Source organism: Acanthopagrus latus, chromosome 17 (assembly GCF_904848185.1).
Source record: "Acanthopagrus latus isolate v.2019 chromosome 17, fAcaLat1.1, whole genome shotgun sequence".
In the NCBI taxonomy this organism is placed as follows: Eukaryota; Metazoa; Chordata; class Actinopteri; order Spariformes; family Sparidae; genus Acanthopagrus; species Acanthopagrus latus.
Window position 1 is genome coordinate 27,931,208 of NC_051055.1, and position 17,474 is coordinate 27,948,681.

At 43.2% G+C, this 17,474-nt stretch overlaps 1 protein-coding gene across 7 annotated transcripts in view; it reads right to left on the reverse strand.

The window, feature by feature from the left end:
* etv1 (ETS variant transcription factor 1) overlaps positions 1 to 17,474 on the reverse strand; it is a 25,288-nt gene continuing 7,814 nt past the window's right edge. For 3 of the 7 annotated variants that reach the window (XM_037073231.1, XM_037073234.1, XM_037073233.1), the window contains 9 exons: positions 17,091 to 17,144; positions 10,874 to 11,003; positions 9,526 to 9,714; positions 7,858 to 8,105; positions 4,733 to 4,804; positions 4,570 to 4,638; positions 4,299 to 4,468; positions 2,673 to 2,774; positions 1,029 to 1,250 (listed from right to left, as the gene is read on the reverse strand). In XM_037073231.1, the coding sequence (XP_036929126.1) occupies positions 1,029 to 1,250; positions 2,673 to 2,774; positions 4,299 to 4,468; positions 4,570 to 4,638; positions 4,733 to 4,804; positions 7,858 to 8,105; positions 9,526 to 9,714; positions 10,874 to 11,003; positions 17,091 to 17,144 (1,256 nt within the window). Of the gene's footprint in view, positions 1,251 to 2,672; positions 2,775 to 4,298; positions 4,469 to 4,569; positions 4,639 to 4,732; positions 4,805 to 7,857; positions 8,106 to 9,525; positions 9,715 to 10,873; positions 11,004 to 17,090; positions 17,145 to 17,474 lie in introns of all 7 variants that reach the window. The other 4 variants (XM_037073230.1, XM_037073235.1, XM_037073229.1 and 1 more) reach the window with 3 other exon arrangements.

The following is a 17,474-nucleotide window of genomic DNA, read 5'->3' on the forward strand; positions in this document are numbered from 1 at the left end:
CTGCTGTTTTACAGTGGATGAGTTATTTTACAGCGGCCTGCAGCTTTATTGATTATCCTAAAAACACAACCGGCCGTTCACATGTGATGCAGAGAGAAGAGTATCCGTCGAGTGCGTCCCCGCGGAGTGCCAGAGTCTCGTCGAGCACTGAGAGGACGATTCCAGTTTATGTCGTTACAGCAAAAAAAACAAACAAACAAAAACAAAACACACCTACACGATGAGATCTACAGTTTGATTGGACGAGGGCGCGGAGATCGCTGACAGACAGGAGGTGCTGTGCATCAAACTGGTGGTGAGGCGGTTTCTCACCGACGGGAGCTAAACGTCTTCTGCCATCGCGTTGCTTCTTCAAGTCTATAATCGTGTCACTTCACCGTTAAAGTATCGTCACAATACCAGTCGCCATTATTCACTTAAGTGAGCATGAAGGTACAAGTACTGGCTGTTCGAGGACAAACTCAAAAAAAAAAAAAAGGACAAAAGTGATCATCCTTCCAATTTTTGCAGGAAAGTCTAAAGATTCAGTTCGTGTGTGACGGCATGAATTAGCCGTTGAGTCCTGTCTCGCCGAGTGGGGGGAGGGGAGAGGAGAGGGCGCCACATGCTCCAAATCATAACGAAAAACAAGAATGATCTCCACATTAATGTACAAACATAAAACAGCGGTTTTAAAAAGCCAACCACATGGCGAGCCCCTGGCAGGTCAACGCCGCGCCGTTCCTGTCCATAAAGTGCACTCTCCATCCTGCTGTGGACGTCAGAAAGAGCGAAAAAGGAGGATGTGTTTATGTGAGAGAGACGGAGAGAGAGAGGAAGAGAGGGGAAGCTCCGCTGCATGTGTGTGTGTGTGTGTGTGTATGTGTGTGTGTGTGTGTTCAGTCTTATCCCCGGAGCGACTGTGAATTAGAGGACACGACAGTCTCAGGTGTATCGATGGAGGAGGCGGGGGAGGAGTGGAGGTGTGTGTCTGTGTGTGTGAGAGTGTGTGTGTGTGTGTGAGTGTGTGTGTGGTTGTGGGGCTGACGTTAATAAACATAGCCCTCGCTGTAGGGGTGCGGCTGGCAGTACGGCCCCTCCTGTACGTAGGTCATGTTTTCGTCAAAGTGCGACAGCGGCACCGTGTCCTCCTCGTTGATCTGCCGCTCCATGTCCGTCTTCAGCACCGGCCGCTGGTTGTCGGGGAACGCCATGGAGAACAAGGCCTCGGGGTCGCACACAAACTTGTAGACGTATCTCTCGCCGGCCACCTGTGATGGAGGCGAGACAGGACGAGGTGGAGAGAGGAGGGGAAAGTAAACGGGTCAGACATTTTGGTGGAGACGATTTCTTACGCAGGGAGGCACAGAGCTGTGTGAGTCCATGAAGATTAAAACACACAAACTATAATCATCATATATATTTACACAAACATTTACAAGGAGAACATGTGAGATTACAGTAATACTTCTACAGTCGCTCATCTTGACCTATCAGTGGTTGAAAAGCTTGAATATCTGTAGATCCAACTGTCATCACAAGACAACTTCTTATTTCTTAAGGTCATTTTTCCAAACAAATCTCAATTGCAATCTTTTTGAATATGGACAACTTCAAGCTACATAAACAGCTTAAATTCGAGTTTTAAAAACCAGACACAATCATGGCTCCCCAGATGTAAGAAAATGTGTCAAAGGAAAAAAAAACATATTTTGAGCACTAGGTCTTCATCATGTTGGCCTCATCTATATAGTGTCAACGGCCAATCAGCTGTGATCACATGACCCAGATAATGACATGCCAGGTGAATCAGATAGCAGTAATTAAAACCGATGAAATGACACAAAACAGAATAACGACTGCAAAACACTGTAAAAAAAGGAGGGAGTTAAACATCCTCTGATCTGAAACACACACCTGTAAAAAGGTGAGGCAGCACAAACAAACAGTTGTGAGAGGAGTTTTTAAGTGTGTTGGGTTTCTAGAGAAAGATTTTTTTCTTCTTTTTTTGAGAAACGTTATTCAAGTTCACTAACTTTCCCTCCTGAACACTGTAATTCTTCAGCTCCACACACGGAGTTTAACCACACTGCATTCTAACTCTGAGCAGCTGTTCTGTGTGTAAAGACAGATTTTTTAAAAAAAAGGATGAATACACGGACAATCATGTTTTGATGTTGTGTTGTCGGTGTACACTCTTCACTTCACAATGCATCTGACAAAGGAAACTGAGGAGCTGGGAAGAAATTAAATTGTAGATGGAGGCCAAACAGCTTCAGCAGCTTCTCAGACACAAATGTTCCTTTTGTTGCCTGACTGAAGTATTGAATCATTTCCAAGTGGTATAAAACAGCTAAATGTGCTGATTTGTTGTACAGTAACTGTAAAATAACTATAAAAAACGTAGGATCAAGAGGGGCCTCAGAAAACATGATGTTCACTGCCGTTATCTTCGTCAGGTTCACCATGTTTGAGCCGCTCCGCCTCTTTATATAATCTGTCTCGGGAAGCCCCTCCTCTAACACAGCTGCTGTCAATCAAGCTTTGATCGTGCAAATGAGCTCCAAACTTTTCACCTTACAATGTTGAATTGTTATTCCTCATATGTGAATGTAAGTAAAGACGCATTTGAGCAAAGATTTGGATCTCATTTAACGCCGTACATGTTCTTTATTTTCTGTTTCCATTTTTACCTTTTGCATGATTCCCTTCTCGTAGTAGTAGCGCAACGATCGGCTGAGCTTGTCGTAATTCATCGCCGGTCGATTCTTCTGTATCCCCCATCGACGCGCAACCTTAGCACGACACACACAAACAACACAAAGGCAGTCAGTAAACACACACGGAGAGCAGGATGCCAAAACACAAACACACACACACACACACGCTCGACCTGATTTCCTGACAAGACGGTGGCGGCAGCTGAAATGTTAAACAAACTTATTAATCCATATTTTCCTAATAACCGTAATTAGAGTGCGTCCAGCCTGAGCAGACCTGACCAGGGATGTGTTCATTAGGAGCTTGTCACACACCCAGCGGAGGAGGCAGCAGATGTTACAGCACCTGTCTACCAGACCACCCACCACCCGGCCTCGCGGTCCAAACCCACAGCGCTCTGCTCAGCTTCTCCTCTGCTGAGTTTTAGTCTACTTCTCATTTTCCCTCTCTTTTGTTTCATCCATCCATTTTTCCGGGAAACCTCCCCCCCCCAAAAAAAAAACCCCCCCACAATCTCTGTGACCTTCTTTTTTACTTTCTCTGTAACGTGCTACACCTGCCCAGTGAGAAGGCAGAAAGCCGCGAGCTAACGTGCGTCCGCGGCGTCCCAAAGAGAGCTCGTTTGGTCACCTGATGGCATGAATGGGCCCCCCTGTTAGCTGCAGCTGGCCCGAGCCTCCACACACCGTCGGGCAGCGTGGAGCTCTGCCAGACACCCCTCTATCTCCTCCCCCCTGCACCCCCACCCCCTGCATCCTCCTCCATCCCCCAACAGTGAGCAACAGTGACTGAGCCCCACTGTGTGTGATGTGGGCGCACACACAGACGCAGCCTCTGTTTCCATTTCAAAAGGCCCAACCTTCAACATGGGTTATATTTTTAGGAGTATGTCTTGTGAAATATTTAGTGGGGGGCGGACGGCCTAAAGGGTCAACTGGATGGATGTGGCTGAGGACAGAATAAATAAAAAACTATTCAACAAACCTGGCCTCACTGTCTGATCAGAGAATATTATTTCTTTTTCCACTTTAAATTTTGACCTTTGACATCTTCTAACTGTTGCAGCCATTTAATTTTTGCTCACGACCTCCTTAAAATATGTCCTCCAGGTACAGATATGATTGTTACACACTGCTGCCATTATTTTCATTTTCTATTAATCCTGTTGATTATTTTAAACTAGACTGATTTTTCACCCCAAAAATGTGAAAACTGTGAAAAACATCTGTCATTATTTCCCAGAGTTCCTCGAGTTAACACCCTCAAATCTGTTGTTTCATTAAATCAACAGCTCAGCGAGATTTTCAGTTTTCACACGTATGAAACTAAGAAGAGCAGGAAAAAAAAACAACTGACATTTGAGAAACTGGAATCTGTAACGTTTTGGCATTTATCCTCAAAACTGTAGAAGAATTATTGATTAATCAACTAATAATTTAGGCAGCACAGCGAAGAATTCAAGGATTTAGACACATTCATAAGTGAATTGTGGCATGAAATACAATGTGTTCTTGAAGCTGTGCTAAAAAAAAAGACCTAGAAATAAGAAATGTAAAGGAGAATCGTTTTATGAATCTGAAGCTCTGTCTCCCTCTCACCTCCTCGGGCTCGATGAGTTTGAACTCCATGCCGCGGCCGGTCCAGGCGATGAAGTGGGAGTTGGACGGGTCGTCCAGCAGAGCCACCAGGAACTGCCAGAGCTGCAGCGAGCCTCTGCGCTGGTACGACGGGCCCTCGCGGTACAGGCCTGACTCCTGCTTGATGTCACCTGCGGGACACGTTAATGCATGGTGTTTCAACATGACTGCACATGGCACACGGAGCAGGTTTCAAGGTGATGCTTTAACAGGATTCATCGGGAAGACTCACCTTCAACCTTCTCTGGCACCACGCAGGTGTCATCGTAGAAATGCCTCACCACTTTGTCAAACATACAACCTGCCAGAAAATAAAAAAAAAGGAGAATTGTTGGAATATTGAGTGAAAATTCAAAGTGCACCATCACAACATTCACACGAATCATCGCTGGTACCTTCAGTCCTGTTGGTGTGAGCCAGATAGCCGTCTTGCCGTAAGTAGACAGAATGGCAGCTAGGCACTTCTGCTGAAAGCCAGGCAAGAATGGGAGAGTGGGTGTTAAAGGGCCCGAAGGCAGCATTAAAGAACACTATCTCAGTTATCTGAGAGCAGTCAAAGCCTGTTCACTCAATGCACCACTGGCTCTGATTAAAGAATATGCCCTCCGGTGTCGGCATCGCGATGGCTCCCAGCCACAGGCGAGCTCACTACATCACGCTGCTAACACAGGCTGCGAGCGTCTTCACTCAGAGGAAGATTTACTACCAAATGAAAACACGTCTCCCGCGTGAAAACACGAGCTGACATGATGTAAGTTTCGTCACAATGTGACGGGCTCAAGATGAAGCGGTTCAGATCACAACTACACGGACCTGAAGGTGTTCAGTTTGGAGACTTTTTACTCAATCAAGCCGGGAAAAAAAGGCGATGACACAATTATCCACCAAGATTTAGCATCGTTTAAATAAAAATGTGATGGCAGTTGTTTGGTTGTTTATGTTTCATAGTGAATCGGATCAATGAAGCAGACTGGCTTTTAATAAAACCTGAAGGCTGGAATGGAAATTACATTTAGTTTAGCCGATGTTGAAGGCACATTTTACTCATCTCCACTTTAGAAACTAACATTATACTTTCTGCTTCATTACATCTACTTGATCGCTTCAGTTACTTTGTAGAATGTTCAGAAAAAATATAAATCAATTAATAATTTATGGATCAACCTTCTGGACAGCAGATGAAATAACTGAAATTAGCCTCACTGTTTCCAGCTGCAGCATTAGTGACATTAAATAATCAATAATTATAATCCAGTGATATTGAGCACCGTTACTGTTGCTTGAGGTTTTGAAAGCAGCATTTTTACTTCGACAGAATATTCCTACACTGTAGTACTGCTCCTTCTTCTTCAGTGAGGGATTGGAGCTCTTTCAGACACTATTAGAAGTTTTCAGGGGCTTTAAAATTAAATAAGGAAAATATTGATGTGGCCTTTAAATTATCGATGAGGGTTCACTTTGTGTTGTGTCGTCCTGCAGAAGAAAAGTCTCGTCTGGGTTTTCATTTTAAACCCACTCTGGTTTCTGAAGTCGTATTTACTTCCTCTAATTCAAAATGTTTTGTACCTATTATGCGATTAAAGTCATTTAACTACAAATGTTTGATCACATTAATTCTCTGAAAATGACTTTCACTCGTGCACAGAAGCCTGTATTCATCGGTTTGTTTTCACAACACTGCTCACATTGACTCGTCCATTTACGGCGTATGTCAGAACCTCCCACGACACAGACATCACGGCCGCGGCTTGTGATCAAAAGAACAAGCCAAACAGGTTGCAAAGTGAATGTTCAATAAACAGACTGAGGCCCTTCATTTAGGCCCATAAACATTTCTCTGAACTTCATCAAAGTAATGGCTTTGTAGAGGAAATTGCTGCTAATGAAATTACTCGCTCCCCTCCCATCCTTTCCAACAGGCCTGCTCCGGTCAACATGCTCCTCTGTGACCGATAATAAATTCACTCGGATGCTCCGTCTTGGATGTACAGTAGTGGACACAACGCTGATAAGACTGTACACCAAAAATACTCCTTTTTTTATTTTATTCATAAGGTTTACACTGCAATCTGACCTTTATACTGTGTATTACTGACTGTACGTGACAATAAGAAACAGCTTTAGTCAATGAAACAGATAACAAAGCTTAGCTATTTAAAAATGAGTTGATAACAATGTTGATAAATTATTGTTAGTTGCTGATTTTATATCATAAATTAAATATCATTTGGTTTTAAGTGTTTGTCTTTTCATTTGGCCAACTGTGTCCATTTCACAAGGCAAACATGTAAGGGGCAGCATAGCACCGGAGTCACAGGTTAGCTTGTTAGCTCGGTTAGCCATGCAGCTAGCGGTCTGGACTGGGAGCTCGGAGCACAAGTGGAGTGTTAGAGTTTACACTGCAAGCACTGGAGCTTTGGACTGTCTGGAGGTGGAGGTTTCCAGGCCGGGGAAAAGGGGACCAAGCAGGGACTGAACACAGCCTCCAGGACCAACAGAGGCCAGTCCAACGACGGGAACACGGCGATATAAAATGACTAAAAGAAAACAGGAGGGAGAGTGAAGTTCACCTCTGGAGGCCTGAGCTACGTTATCGGACCCTCTGGAGGTTCAGAACTGTATCACGAGACAGGGAGGACCTGAGCTAGCTGATTAGCATGCTAACTTCAGTATGCATCTCTGCAACACAGCAGAAGTTTTTCACATCAGAACTGATATTTCCTACCATTCTGTTGATAGTTTCAGATTTTTTTTTTTTTATATTTTAAAACAGACATTTCTACAAATTGCACCTTAGACCATGAAATGATCGCAGCACTTGTCTTGAGACACACGCTAATAAGCCACAACCTGGCAGCTAATTTGTCAAGACATTAAATGTATCAGCACTGAATCCAGCGTTGTTCATGAGTATTTTTCTGACACTTAAACACATCGATGGTACAGTGAACACAGTTTACTGGCTGCTGTGAGGAAAAAGACAGTCTAATGTAACAGAGACCTGAAGGAGGCCCACAGTGTTTTCCTAGAACTCATTGCCTTGGGAAGAGGCTGCTTTTTCTCCCTGACTGGTCACACAGACTCTCCTCCGGCTCGGCCTCTCCTGGGTCCTCTCTGTCCGCCTTGTGAATGAACACAGCAGTCCGGCGTATGTTCATTCATGTCCTGATGTAGCCTCGGGCTCTGCAGAGGCCGCGGGCTGATGATTAGGTCCCTTTACTCTCCAACTAAAGGGAGCGGACAAGCGTGGGAGGGCGGATTTTGGATTGTGACCAGGCATCCACCCCCCTCTTTTCTATTAGAGCTCCACAGGAAATGGCGACTGGCGCAGACACCCGGCCCAACCAGATCCCCTGCCCTAATAATGGGCAAACTTAATAAACGCCGCCCCCTCCTCACATGTCTTCTCCCATTCCTGAAATGATAACGCTCTGGCTGCTGTCGCTTCATGACTCTTACTTACCAGAGCAGATCAAAGTAACACACAAACACCCATGCAAACGTCGCTGTCGTGTCTCACCTGAGTCGTAGGTGAAGTCTCGCGGCTCCTGTTTGATCATCATGGAGGCAGGGTACGCGTGGGGTAGCGGCGCCCCCATCATGGCCGGGTGCTCGAACAGAGGGTCGGGATACTCCTGCTTGAAGCCTTGAGGAGGGAACGGGATGTTGGGCTCTGACATCTGTCTGTGGTAGATGGGCCGTCCGTCCCGAGCCATAGTCGGCGGGGAGGGGAACGAGTGGCATGGCTCAGAGAGCTGACGTCGAAATCTGCGGAGGATCAGAAAAAAATCAGAGGATTCGTTAACAGACGGACAAAAAGAGACAGGAACTTAATCTTGTTTGCCGAAGAGAAGCCAAGTTAGGACAACGGAATACAAATGACGTGACACTATTTAAGTTATTTAGTTAATCTGATGCATATAAGTCATTAGAATATGTTACTGAATAGTGTAACCTTTCATAAAGGATGAATGAAGACTACGTCAGGTCGCTGAAAAAAGGACTTGACACTGATTTTCTTGATTTTCTGATTAATCTTTTTGTCTAGAAAATATCAGATGCTCATCACAACATCTTCAAATCGCTTTCTTTGTTCATGACAAAGACAAAATTCACTTTTTGATTCACATTAGACAAGAAAAGGTTGAAAATACTCACAAATGAAAAGCTCGAAGTAGAGATTATTTCACATTTGTTCTTGAAATGTCTTAAATGATGAACTGATCATCCAAAAGCTTACATAATTTCCCCAAACACAAGGAAACAAAAGACATTTGAAATATTTGTCTTGTAAGATTAAAAATCAAATCTGTTTGATTGACAGCACACTGAGGCTACAAACCTTCTATCCACCTCTACCGGGAGAATATAATTATGATCTAAGAGGCCAGTTGGCAGTTTATTGATTTTAACACGCTCACAAACCTGATCTGACGAAAGAAAATACACATTTTGCTTGTGAGGCTGAGAAACGCAGCTCTTATCTAGTCGATCTGAGCAATGTAAAGAAGAAAACTACTGCAGCTTTCTGACACTCTGAGACTTTGGACACCAACCTGCCGGTCACGAGATGATTAACAGGTGAAGAAAAGCAGAAAATGCTTTGGATTCTCCACAAAAATAAAAGGCCTGGTTATATTTTTAAACTTTTCTCTTGTGTTGTGAATTACTGGATGATTTTGCCTCCTCCAGCTTCTAAAAATACAAGAGCAGGAAAAAACTGAAAGAAATCCCCTTCTTCATTTCATCTCGTAATAATTACTTCTACAACGGAGGTAATCAGTGATGATGGGACTTTATTTTAAGGGGTTGTTTATTATGTTGAGCTACATCTCAGATTTGTGCTCTCAGCTTGTTCGATCTGGAGCTGCAGCTTATCATTATTTTCACCATCGATCAATAGGTAAAGAAATATTTACATTTAAAAAGCTGGAATCTGAAAATTTTGACCATTTATTCTTAAAAAAAAAATGAGTCAAACTGAATGAATAGTTGGAGATTCATGTGCTAGTTGACAGCTGATGGATTGATCATTGTAGCTCTCGTTGGATCCTCCTCCTGTAACTAAAACTCTGATCTACATCTGCTGCTGTGACCTCATTATAATCAGTTTTTTTGAGTACAACCGCCAGCTAAAAGCCCCACATGTAAATGTGATGTAAATGTAAAAGGCTGCGGGCGTCTCTACCTGTGGTCCATTGAGTAGGCGTTGTCAGGGAGCGGCTGTGAGGACGGTATGTGGGCGTAGGTCCTGTCTGGTTTGGGCGTCGGGGCCGCCGTGGGTGAGGCATGATGGAGGGGGGACACGGGGGTGCTACAAGGGGGCGTCACTGGGCTGGAGGGCTTCATTCCTGCAGGCTGCTTCTGCTCATAGGCACTGCGGTAAACAGAAGGAACAGGTTAAAAGTGGCTCCAGCAGGTTTGATTCCTGAATGTATAAGCTTTCATGATGATTTAGCATGTTTGAGGTTAAATCTCACTGGTTAAGACTTTATTTATACACGTCTGCATCAGATTCTGTTGTTGATTTGCTTTAAGTGTGTTGTTGTCAAATGACACCCAACACATCGGTACATCCAGAACACACGTTGTTAAAATGACCCAGATTCTGCTTAAATACAGAACATTTTATTCATGCAGGGAATGAGATATTCGAGATATTAAAATACATAGTTTCTATAATTGTTATTTTACTTTGAGTAACTTTACTTTCAAACATAAAACAGATTTAAACGTATTTCTACAACATTGTATTCAGATGAATGTTCAACTTTAGATTGTTAAATGTATACTTTTTCAAAGGGAGTTTGGTATGAGTGACCTAAATTCTCTGTATTATTAAAATTATCTTTTGTTTGTCACGTATTCGTCCTTCCACATCATATATCTTTTAAATCATATATTGGCTCAGACACATGCTGACTTGTTTCGATGGATATATTAAGGACCGTCACACCATCTCTTGGCGTACACTGTGGAGATTTTGATGCAAAGTAAAGTCCTGCCAAATGTTTTTCTTTTTTTGTCCTCTATATGCGTCTGAGCAGAAGCCACCAGGTGAGGGAAATGAATCACACATATGATTCACCACTTATGAAACAGAGTTTCAAGACGACTCTCTGCTCACAAGGTCATTATACTCTATACGCCTGCAAGCAGAACTAATGTTGTGTATTACAAATCGAATCACTTCGAAGAATATGCAAAACGGCGCCTTCGATTTACAGTCCCTTAGTTTCTGGTACATCTTATTTGAAATGTTTAAGTGTTTTTTTATTTCTATAAAAAAAAAAAATCTATATTATGTCGGGCTGAAAAATTGAAATAAAGATTTACAGCAATTGATTATTCATAAAAAAAGCACCTGATGTTCATCATGTAACATCACTGATATAAACTGATGATTGGTCAAAGTGTAAAACATAAAAAAATACTTGTATACTCTTTCTATCAATTCACAGTGGCTGCACTTCACAGGGACACTTCAGGTCCTGCGGAAGTTTTAAGTGTTGACTCGGTGTCGTCGCGGCGCCCACCTGATGTTGTACGGGCACTTCTCTCCATACTGGAGCTTGAAGGGCCGCTCCTGACTACAGTTGGAGCTCAGCTCTGAACACGGGCTGTGCAGCTCCCTCTTGATCTTCAGCTGCAGTCCGTGGAAAGCCACTGCACCCAGAGAGGAAGACAGAAAGACGGAGAGAAAGATCATTTAGAAACAGAACGACTGTCAAAGAGCGACTCGTCAGGTATCAAGCAGTATTTACACCATCTGCACTGAAATCCACTCAATAAACTTTGGTTTTTTTTTGGAGCCCGACTCAATTTTTGGGGCTGGTGTGGTCATTAAGATTAAAATCAAAATTCTGTATGCATTGTGATGCCTCAAATGTGGTGATCAAAACCTTTTACATAATGGAGACCAGATAATGTAAAAGGTTTCACAGGTTTCATACAAGGTTTCTTACAATTCATCAATACACCTCATTGTCTTAAACGACATCAGTACAATGAAAAAGTTAGAACTTCACTGTGAGTTTAAGAATCATAAATCACCCTGGGAATATTTTTCCAGCATTATGTTCTGTAAAGACTAAATAGTTCTTATTTTGTAAAGCCCTGATACTGATAAATATATATCTATATATGTTTGGCCAATATCCATCCTCTGTCCTCAGTTAACGTCACGTCCAACAAATCACTTAACAGAAACAACCACATTAATTAATTTGGGGAGGAAATGCTGCTGGTTCTAATTGTTCTTTCTGTGTACTTCTCCGTACTAAACAAAAAGGACAAAACTGTCTAATTCTTCCTCTTCGTCAAACAAATTGCTTGTCCCCAAACTGGAAGACAACCAAACATACAGATACCAAGTACGAGACTTGTACAAACGTGTTCCAGCCCATCGCTGATTAAGAGAATTCACGACGGATACATTAAAGTTAGAAGACAAAACATTCATCCTCCGACAGTTTTGACATCTCAGGCCATCGCTTACACGAACAACTCGCTTCGAATCAAATCTCATTTGTTCGGCCTTTTTTCCTGACAGGGACCCTGTTAGTGAAATATGACAATCATAAAGGCGTGTGTGTGCGGCGAGCTCCTGTAAATGCTCTATCTGCTTTCAGCTGGCTGTCAATACGTTCCAGACGACAACAACAAGGCTCATTGATCTGAAGGGGAGGGGGGCCCCCAGCGCTCTCTACCTATGGCCCCGCAGTGAGCCTGGTGCATCTGAGAGGCTGTTAAGTGCCTGATCAGTCCTGATTAACATCCCATCATCTCAAGTCATGATCAACGCTAATCCAATTGGCTGCGCCTCTGACGAAAACCCAGTCAGTCAGAATGAAGTCAGGCTCAGGTTGCCTCGCTGATCGCCGTCTTCACCGCGGCTGCACACAAAGCAGCGACGAGGTCGTCCCACAGCGCTCTATCAAACACGATGAGAGCGGGCCGGTCGGGGCTGAAGGGGATGATTTTTGACATTTCAGGCTGAGAGACGGCCTTTTAGAAACAGAGAGCGACCAGAAATTATGAATGGAGGCAGACGATTCCATCAACTCCTGGTCCCACTGAAGTACAAACATTTAAACATCTGATGACCCAGAAGATTTAAACGTGAGGTTTCTGGGAATATTTTTCTTTCCTGCACGGAGCTGAGAGAGGAGGATGTTTTTGGGGAGTTTTTCTCACGGCTGACTGACAGCTGCCGTATGAGCAGGGGTCGATCTGCCAACACCCCATCTGACGCACAGCAGAGCCCCTGGGGGACGGGCCACACGGGCCCGGCATGACAAAGCTCAGGGGTTGTTCGCAGCCCTCGCTGGGGGCCTGACCTTTCCGGGTCATCGATCCGAGGTCAAAGAGACACTTCCTGAGGGGAGACCTTTGACGACGCTGGCATGGCAGAACCTCGTTAAAGGCTTACGGAGTCAAAACAAATACCTCAGTTTTGCTTGTCGAGATCACAATCAGTGTCACTTTAATTACCCGTTACAACAAATACACATGTAGCTCTTATTTCAAGTTAACTCCCCACGTCTTACTACATTTCTTTTCTCTATCTTACACTGAAACAACATCAGGTTTATACACTAGGTCAATTCATGCTGAAATGTTTGCGCCATGGCGATAAAAACAACAAAAAAAAAGAAATGCTTTGTTTAACCGTAAGAGTCACAGCAGCCATTAACAGCGGCTTCACGTGGGCTCCAGTGCAGAGGCCTTAAATTAGAAATGGAAATGTCACAATAGATTTCGTCAGTGGGGTGCCAAGGTACACAAATCAATAGCGGGGGCACTGCCTCTGACTAAAACAGAGACTTCCTTTTTTAGTCCAGAATGTCATGCCCATCACCGCTTGATTGCTCTCATTATCTACATATTGATTAACTGAGATGGTAGGGTGTTTAAAAGAAGAAGCAGTTAGAACAATTACTGGGTCTATTTTGAATGCAAATGTTGGTTTTTTTTTGTTTTTTTTTTTTCTTCCAGGGGCCATTAAGTGAAATATTGTGCAATTTTCTTTGGTGTTTGGTGAACAGAATCAACAGAAATCTGTTTAAAGTCACGTTTATGTTTGAACACGTAATTCTTCTCTGTTGCACACGTGAGGAAAGATTCAGTGAACTTGCCACTAATCATTTAATTTTAGCCTCCATTTTTTTTCTGGCAGTCCTTTTCGTTACATTATCAAAGAACGCTTGGCTCCGAACGTTGTGTATTCTCAGGTACAAATTGTGTGTTTTGGCAGAACCGGAGCCTTCGTTTGGCAGATATTTCTCCCGTCCATTCATAAAAAAAAAACAAAACTACAGGGTCTTTTGGCAACAGCGGAAAAAACCTTCCATTCCATTTTCACCTACTGTAGGTGCTCGCCTTCGCTGTTAAATGACGGAGGCTCAGATCTGCTGGTAACGTGTGGCCTCATTTTACACCTCCTCTACTGCTCCGTTTCCTGCTAAGTTATGCTAATGGTAAGCATCTGTGTTGGAGTTTGAGACAAAGAAAAATTCTCCTTCTCCTCCTTCAGCCTGAGGACACTTTCGCTTCGAGGCCGCTCTCATGCTGCTTCCGTGCTGCATGGATGGAGAGTGCGAAGTCGACATTGAGGGAAAAACCGCCATAGTGTTCTCGAGAGGTGATAAATCCGAGGCCATAAAGATATAAAATAACACACACACACAGTCTTTTCCTTTCTTTTCATCCCTCTTCTTCTATCTCGTGTGTTTTTTTTTCACCTTTTCTTTTCTAATTCTATGTCACAAAAGAACCGAATATCAAAAAATATAAAAATGTATAAATACAGTTCATGCTGCTGTTAATTTCACTGAAGTAAACGCAGAACTGAAAGTGTTAAAAATCAATTTACATCAGATAAAGAAGAAAGAGAAAAAATATATTAAATGTATTAAAGCTTTATTCAGGTCAACATTTTCTATATTTAACTGAATATAGTTTCCTAAAAATAAGAATCTGTAGTTAATTAAACTCACTTCAGAATATTTTACAAAAAAAAGTGCCACTGTTGCAACACTAGTTGTGTCTTCTGCTAGTGCTACAAACAGTTAGGCTAACAACTATACAACTCTTTAACATTAACGATGCTACTATCAAAGATATGTTTCAGCTATTGTAATTAAACCTAGTTGCCTTCAGACCGGGTGCAAATTGAATTTAATACAAACTTTACGACCTACCAGTTACACTTATTATAGAGTGAAAGAGCTGGTTTTATTTTCTAACTTCCCTAAGGTCAACACTTAGGATAAATTGTAATTGTAAACATACTAACTTCACAAAAAGAGGTCATTAAATTTGTTTAAAGGATAAACCTGCTGTTAATCCACAACAATATCTAATCCAGTCTGACAACACAGACTGTAAATCTTTGAAAAAGTGGTCACAAATGTGTAATTTGAATCTTAAATAAGGCGACAAAATGTCCTGTAACACCTCTGCACTGTAGTTTCTAGACAGATTAACAGAGAGTTGTGAACAATGGGTCTGTGGGAGCTGTTTTCAGCTGTGGATTTGGGACTGACTCAAACATAAACCACAGCCTCTGTTCATCCTGACAAAAGGACACTAAAGAGTGATGGAACAGAGCTCTGTGATTTATCAGCCTGTGGATTTGCGGTTGGTTTTGGTGTCTTCCTGGTATTTTATGATAAAAAAGGAGAAAATCTAGACAAGTTTGACCCTTAAAGTTAAAAACCGAAGCTGCTTTGTTGCCGTAATGAGACTCACTACTTGTAGTCACCTCCGGTGTTCCTCGCTGCCCTTCTCTGCTCACTCACAACTTCTATCTACATCTCTTTCCACCTCCGTCTCTCTGTCTCACCCGTCCGTCCCCTCCATCTCTCGGCTCGGTGAAACCCATATGGGAGAGCTGCCGGCTGGGATGCCTGCTCGAGCGCCCAACCACGGTGCCCTCACCCTCCCGCCATCTGTTAGTGCCTCTCCAGTCTGCTGCAGGTTTGCCAACAGGACAATTCAGATGGTCAGCAGTCTCCTGCCACCGTGGCCACCCACCCTGGCTACCTCTGAAGGACAACGGGACAGTCTCGGTGACCTCTGGTTCGCTACTGTACACCACGCCGCTCCCTCCATGTTGGATTTTTAGGGTGAGCTAATTCACACCCAGTGGTCGGGGTTTTTAGTTCACTGTTGATACGAAATCAAGCCGGATGAATGGAAAGAATTTGAGAAGGGCGGGGGGAATATTTCAAGGACATACAGGAGGACAAGATAGTTTTTTTCTTTACACCCTCACAACTGAGGTTGACTTAATCTAAGCTTGTCTTTACTCAGTCTGTGGAGCAGGAGTTACAAAAAAATGGCTCAAATAAACTCAAACAGTAAAAGTTGCGAAATCAGAGCAGAACTATTAGATTTAAAGGCACACACAAGGTGAAGATTGTTTTTGGGTTCTCCTCAGCCCTTAGCACCTCTGATTTGGTGTTTCAAGGTGTTTGAAAAAATAGACCCCCCTCTGGTTTTTAATCTAGGAAGCCAACAGGAACCAGATCGAAGATCTCAGGCTGTCGTCTGGCTCACATGAGGTTAAAAGGTCTGTGATCTAGTTTAACGCCAGAACTAATCTCTGCTCAGTCTAACCCACATATTTTATTTGACTGCGAAAATCTTAGAGTCTGCTATAAAACTGAGAGGCTGTTGATGCAGATATGATCTTTTTTCTTTGTTCTAGTTACAGATCCTCACTTCAGCATTTTTTTTTTTTTTTTGTGTCCAAGTTAGTTTCCAGGTTAAAGGGCACCGAGGACGTAGGGAAGACTTGTTTTGTGTCTTTTCTCACAGTTTCATGGGCGTTTTGGCTCATCGGAAAGACATGTGCTCGCAACCGGGTCCCACTGAGCTCCACTCACTCCGTTTCTGTCCCCACCTTGGCACCACTTCCTCCAGAAGTGGACGGTGCCAAGTCTCCAGTCAGTGTGTGCAAACCGCCGCGCACGACCAGGTACGACTAACTACCTCGTCCTTATTACTGCGAGGATCAAAATCAGAGCTGGTCAAGAAATACAATATTTAAAGTGACTATTCTTAGAGACTGTTTTTTTTTGTCTTGCAGGAAAAAGAAAACTGAAGGCAAACAAGCCTTCATGAAGAGGATAAATGTAGTATTTTCTAATATTACACCACCGGATTTAGAAAATCTAACCACACTGGATGGTTTGAGGAAAAAAGGTCATCTAGGAGCATTTTATAAAGATTTTATTTAACAAAAAAAAAGAAAAATCAAAATAGCCATCAGTTGACTGCAGTTTGGCCTTCCTGGATATAAAAATATCACTTCAACCCCGTAAAAAAAAACAAAAAAAAAATCCACCACAATATTTTGATGTTTATGCAAATAAATCACACTGCAATAATAATATGTCAGTGGTGGTGCGAGGTGCGTGAGCAACACAAGGGGCGAGACAGATAGAGAGACATACAGAGAGAGAGAGAGAGCGCGAGAGAGAGAGACCCCCCCACCCATGATGCACCTGTCTGCAGACCCGCAAGACTGCCGCAGCTCTCCAGAGAGCACTTGTGCGAGCAAAGGTGAGGCGACTGAGAGACACGGAAAAACACACACCGCCTCGTGCCCTCTCCCCGAGTACAAACCAGACGAGAGGAGGGGGAAAAAGAAAAACACCACAGATGTTGACACACACACACACACAAACACACATACATGCACAAACACACGAGAGAGAGAAATAAACGACGTGGTCTCTTACTCACAGTTTTCAGTCTGGAAGTCTGGAACGAACTGCTCGTCATTGTCGGGAACTTGAGCTAAAGACACGAGCGGAGAGAGAGGAAGAAGAAGAAGAAAGGGAATGATTGTTTCTGATGTTGATGGACAACGCAGCATTGATCATCACAGCGCTCTACAGTCCAATACCCTCCTCTGGCAAACAGAATCTCCTGGGATATTAGGTCGGCCTATCCCGGCATTGTTTGCCTCCGCTGTCTGTGAAAGAACGCAGCTGCGAAACAATATGTTTTACAGGAAACCAGGGCACGAGGTAGTTTGTGTTTATCTGATGAAAATGTGGAAACTAGGATTTGTCTGTTTTAACATCCTCAGAGTCATGACAAAGAATATCCACCATATTTAGTCAT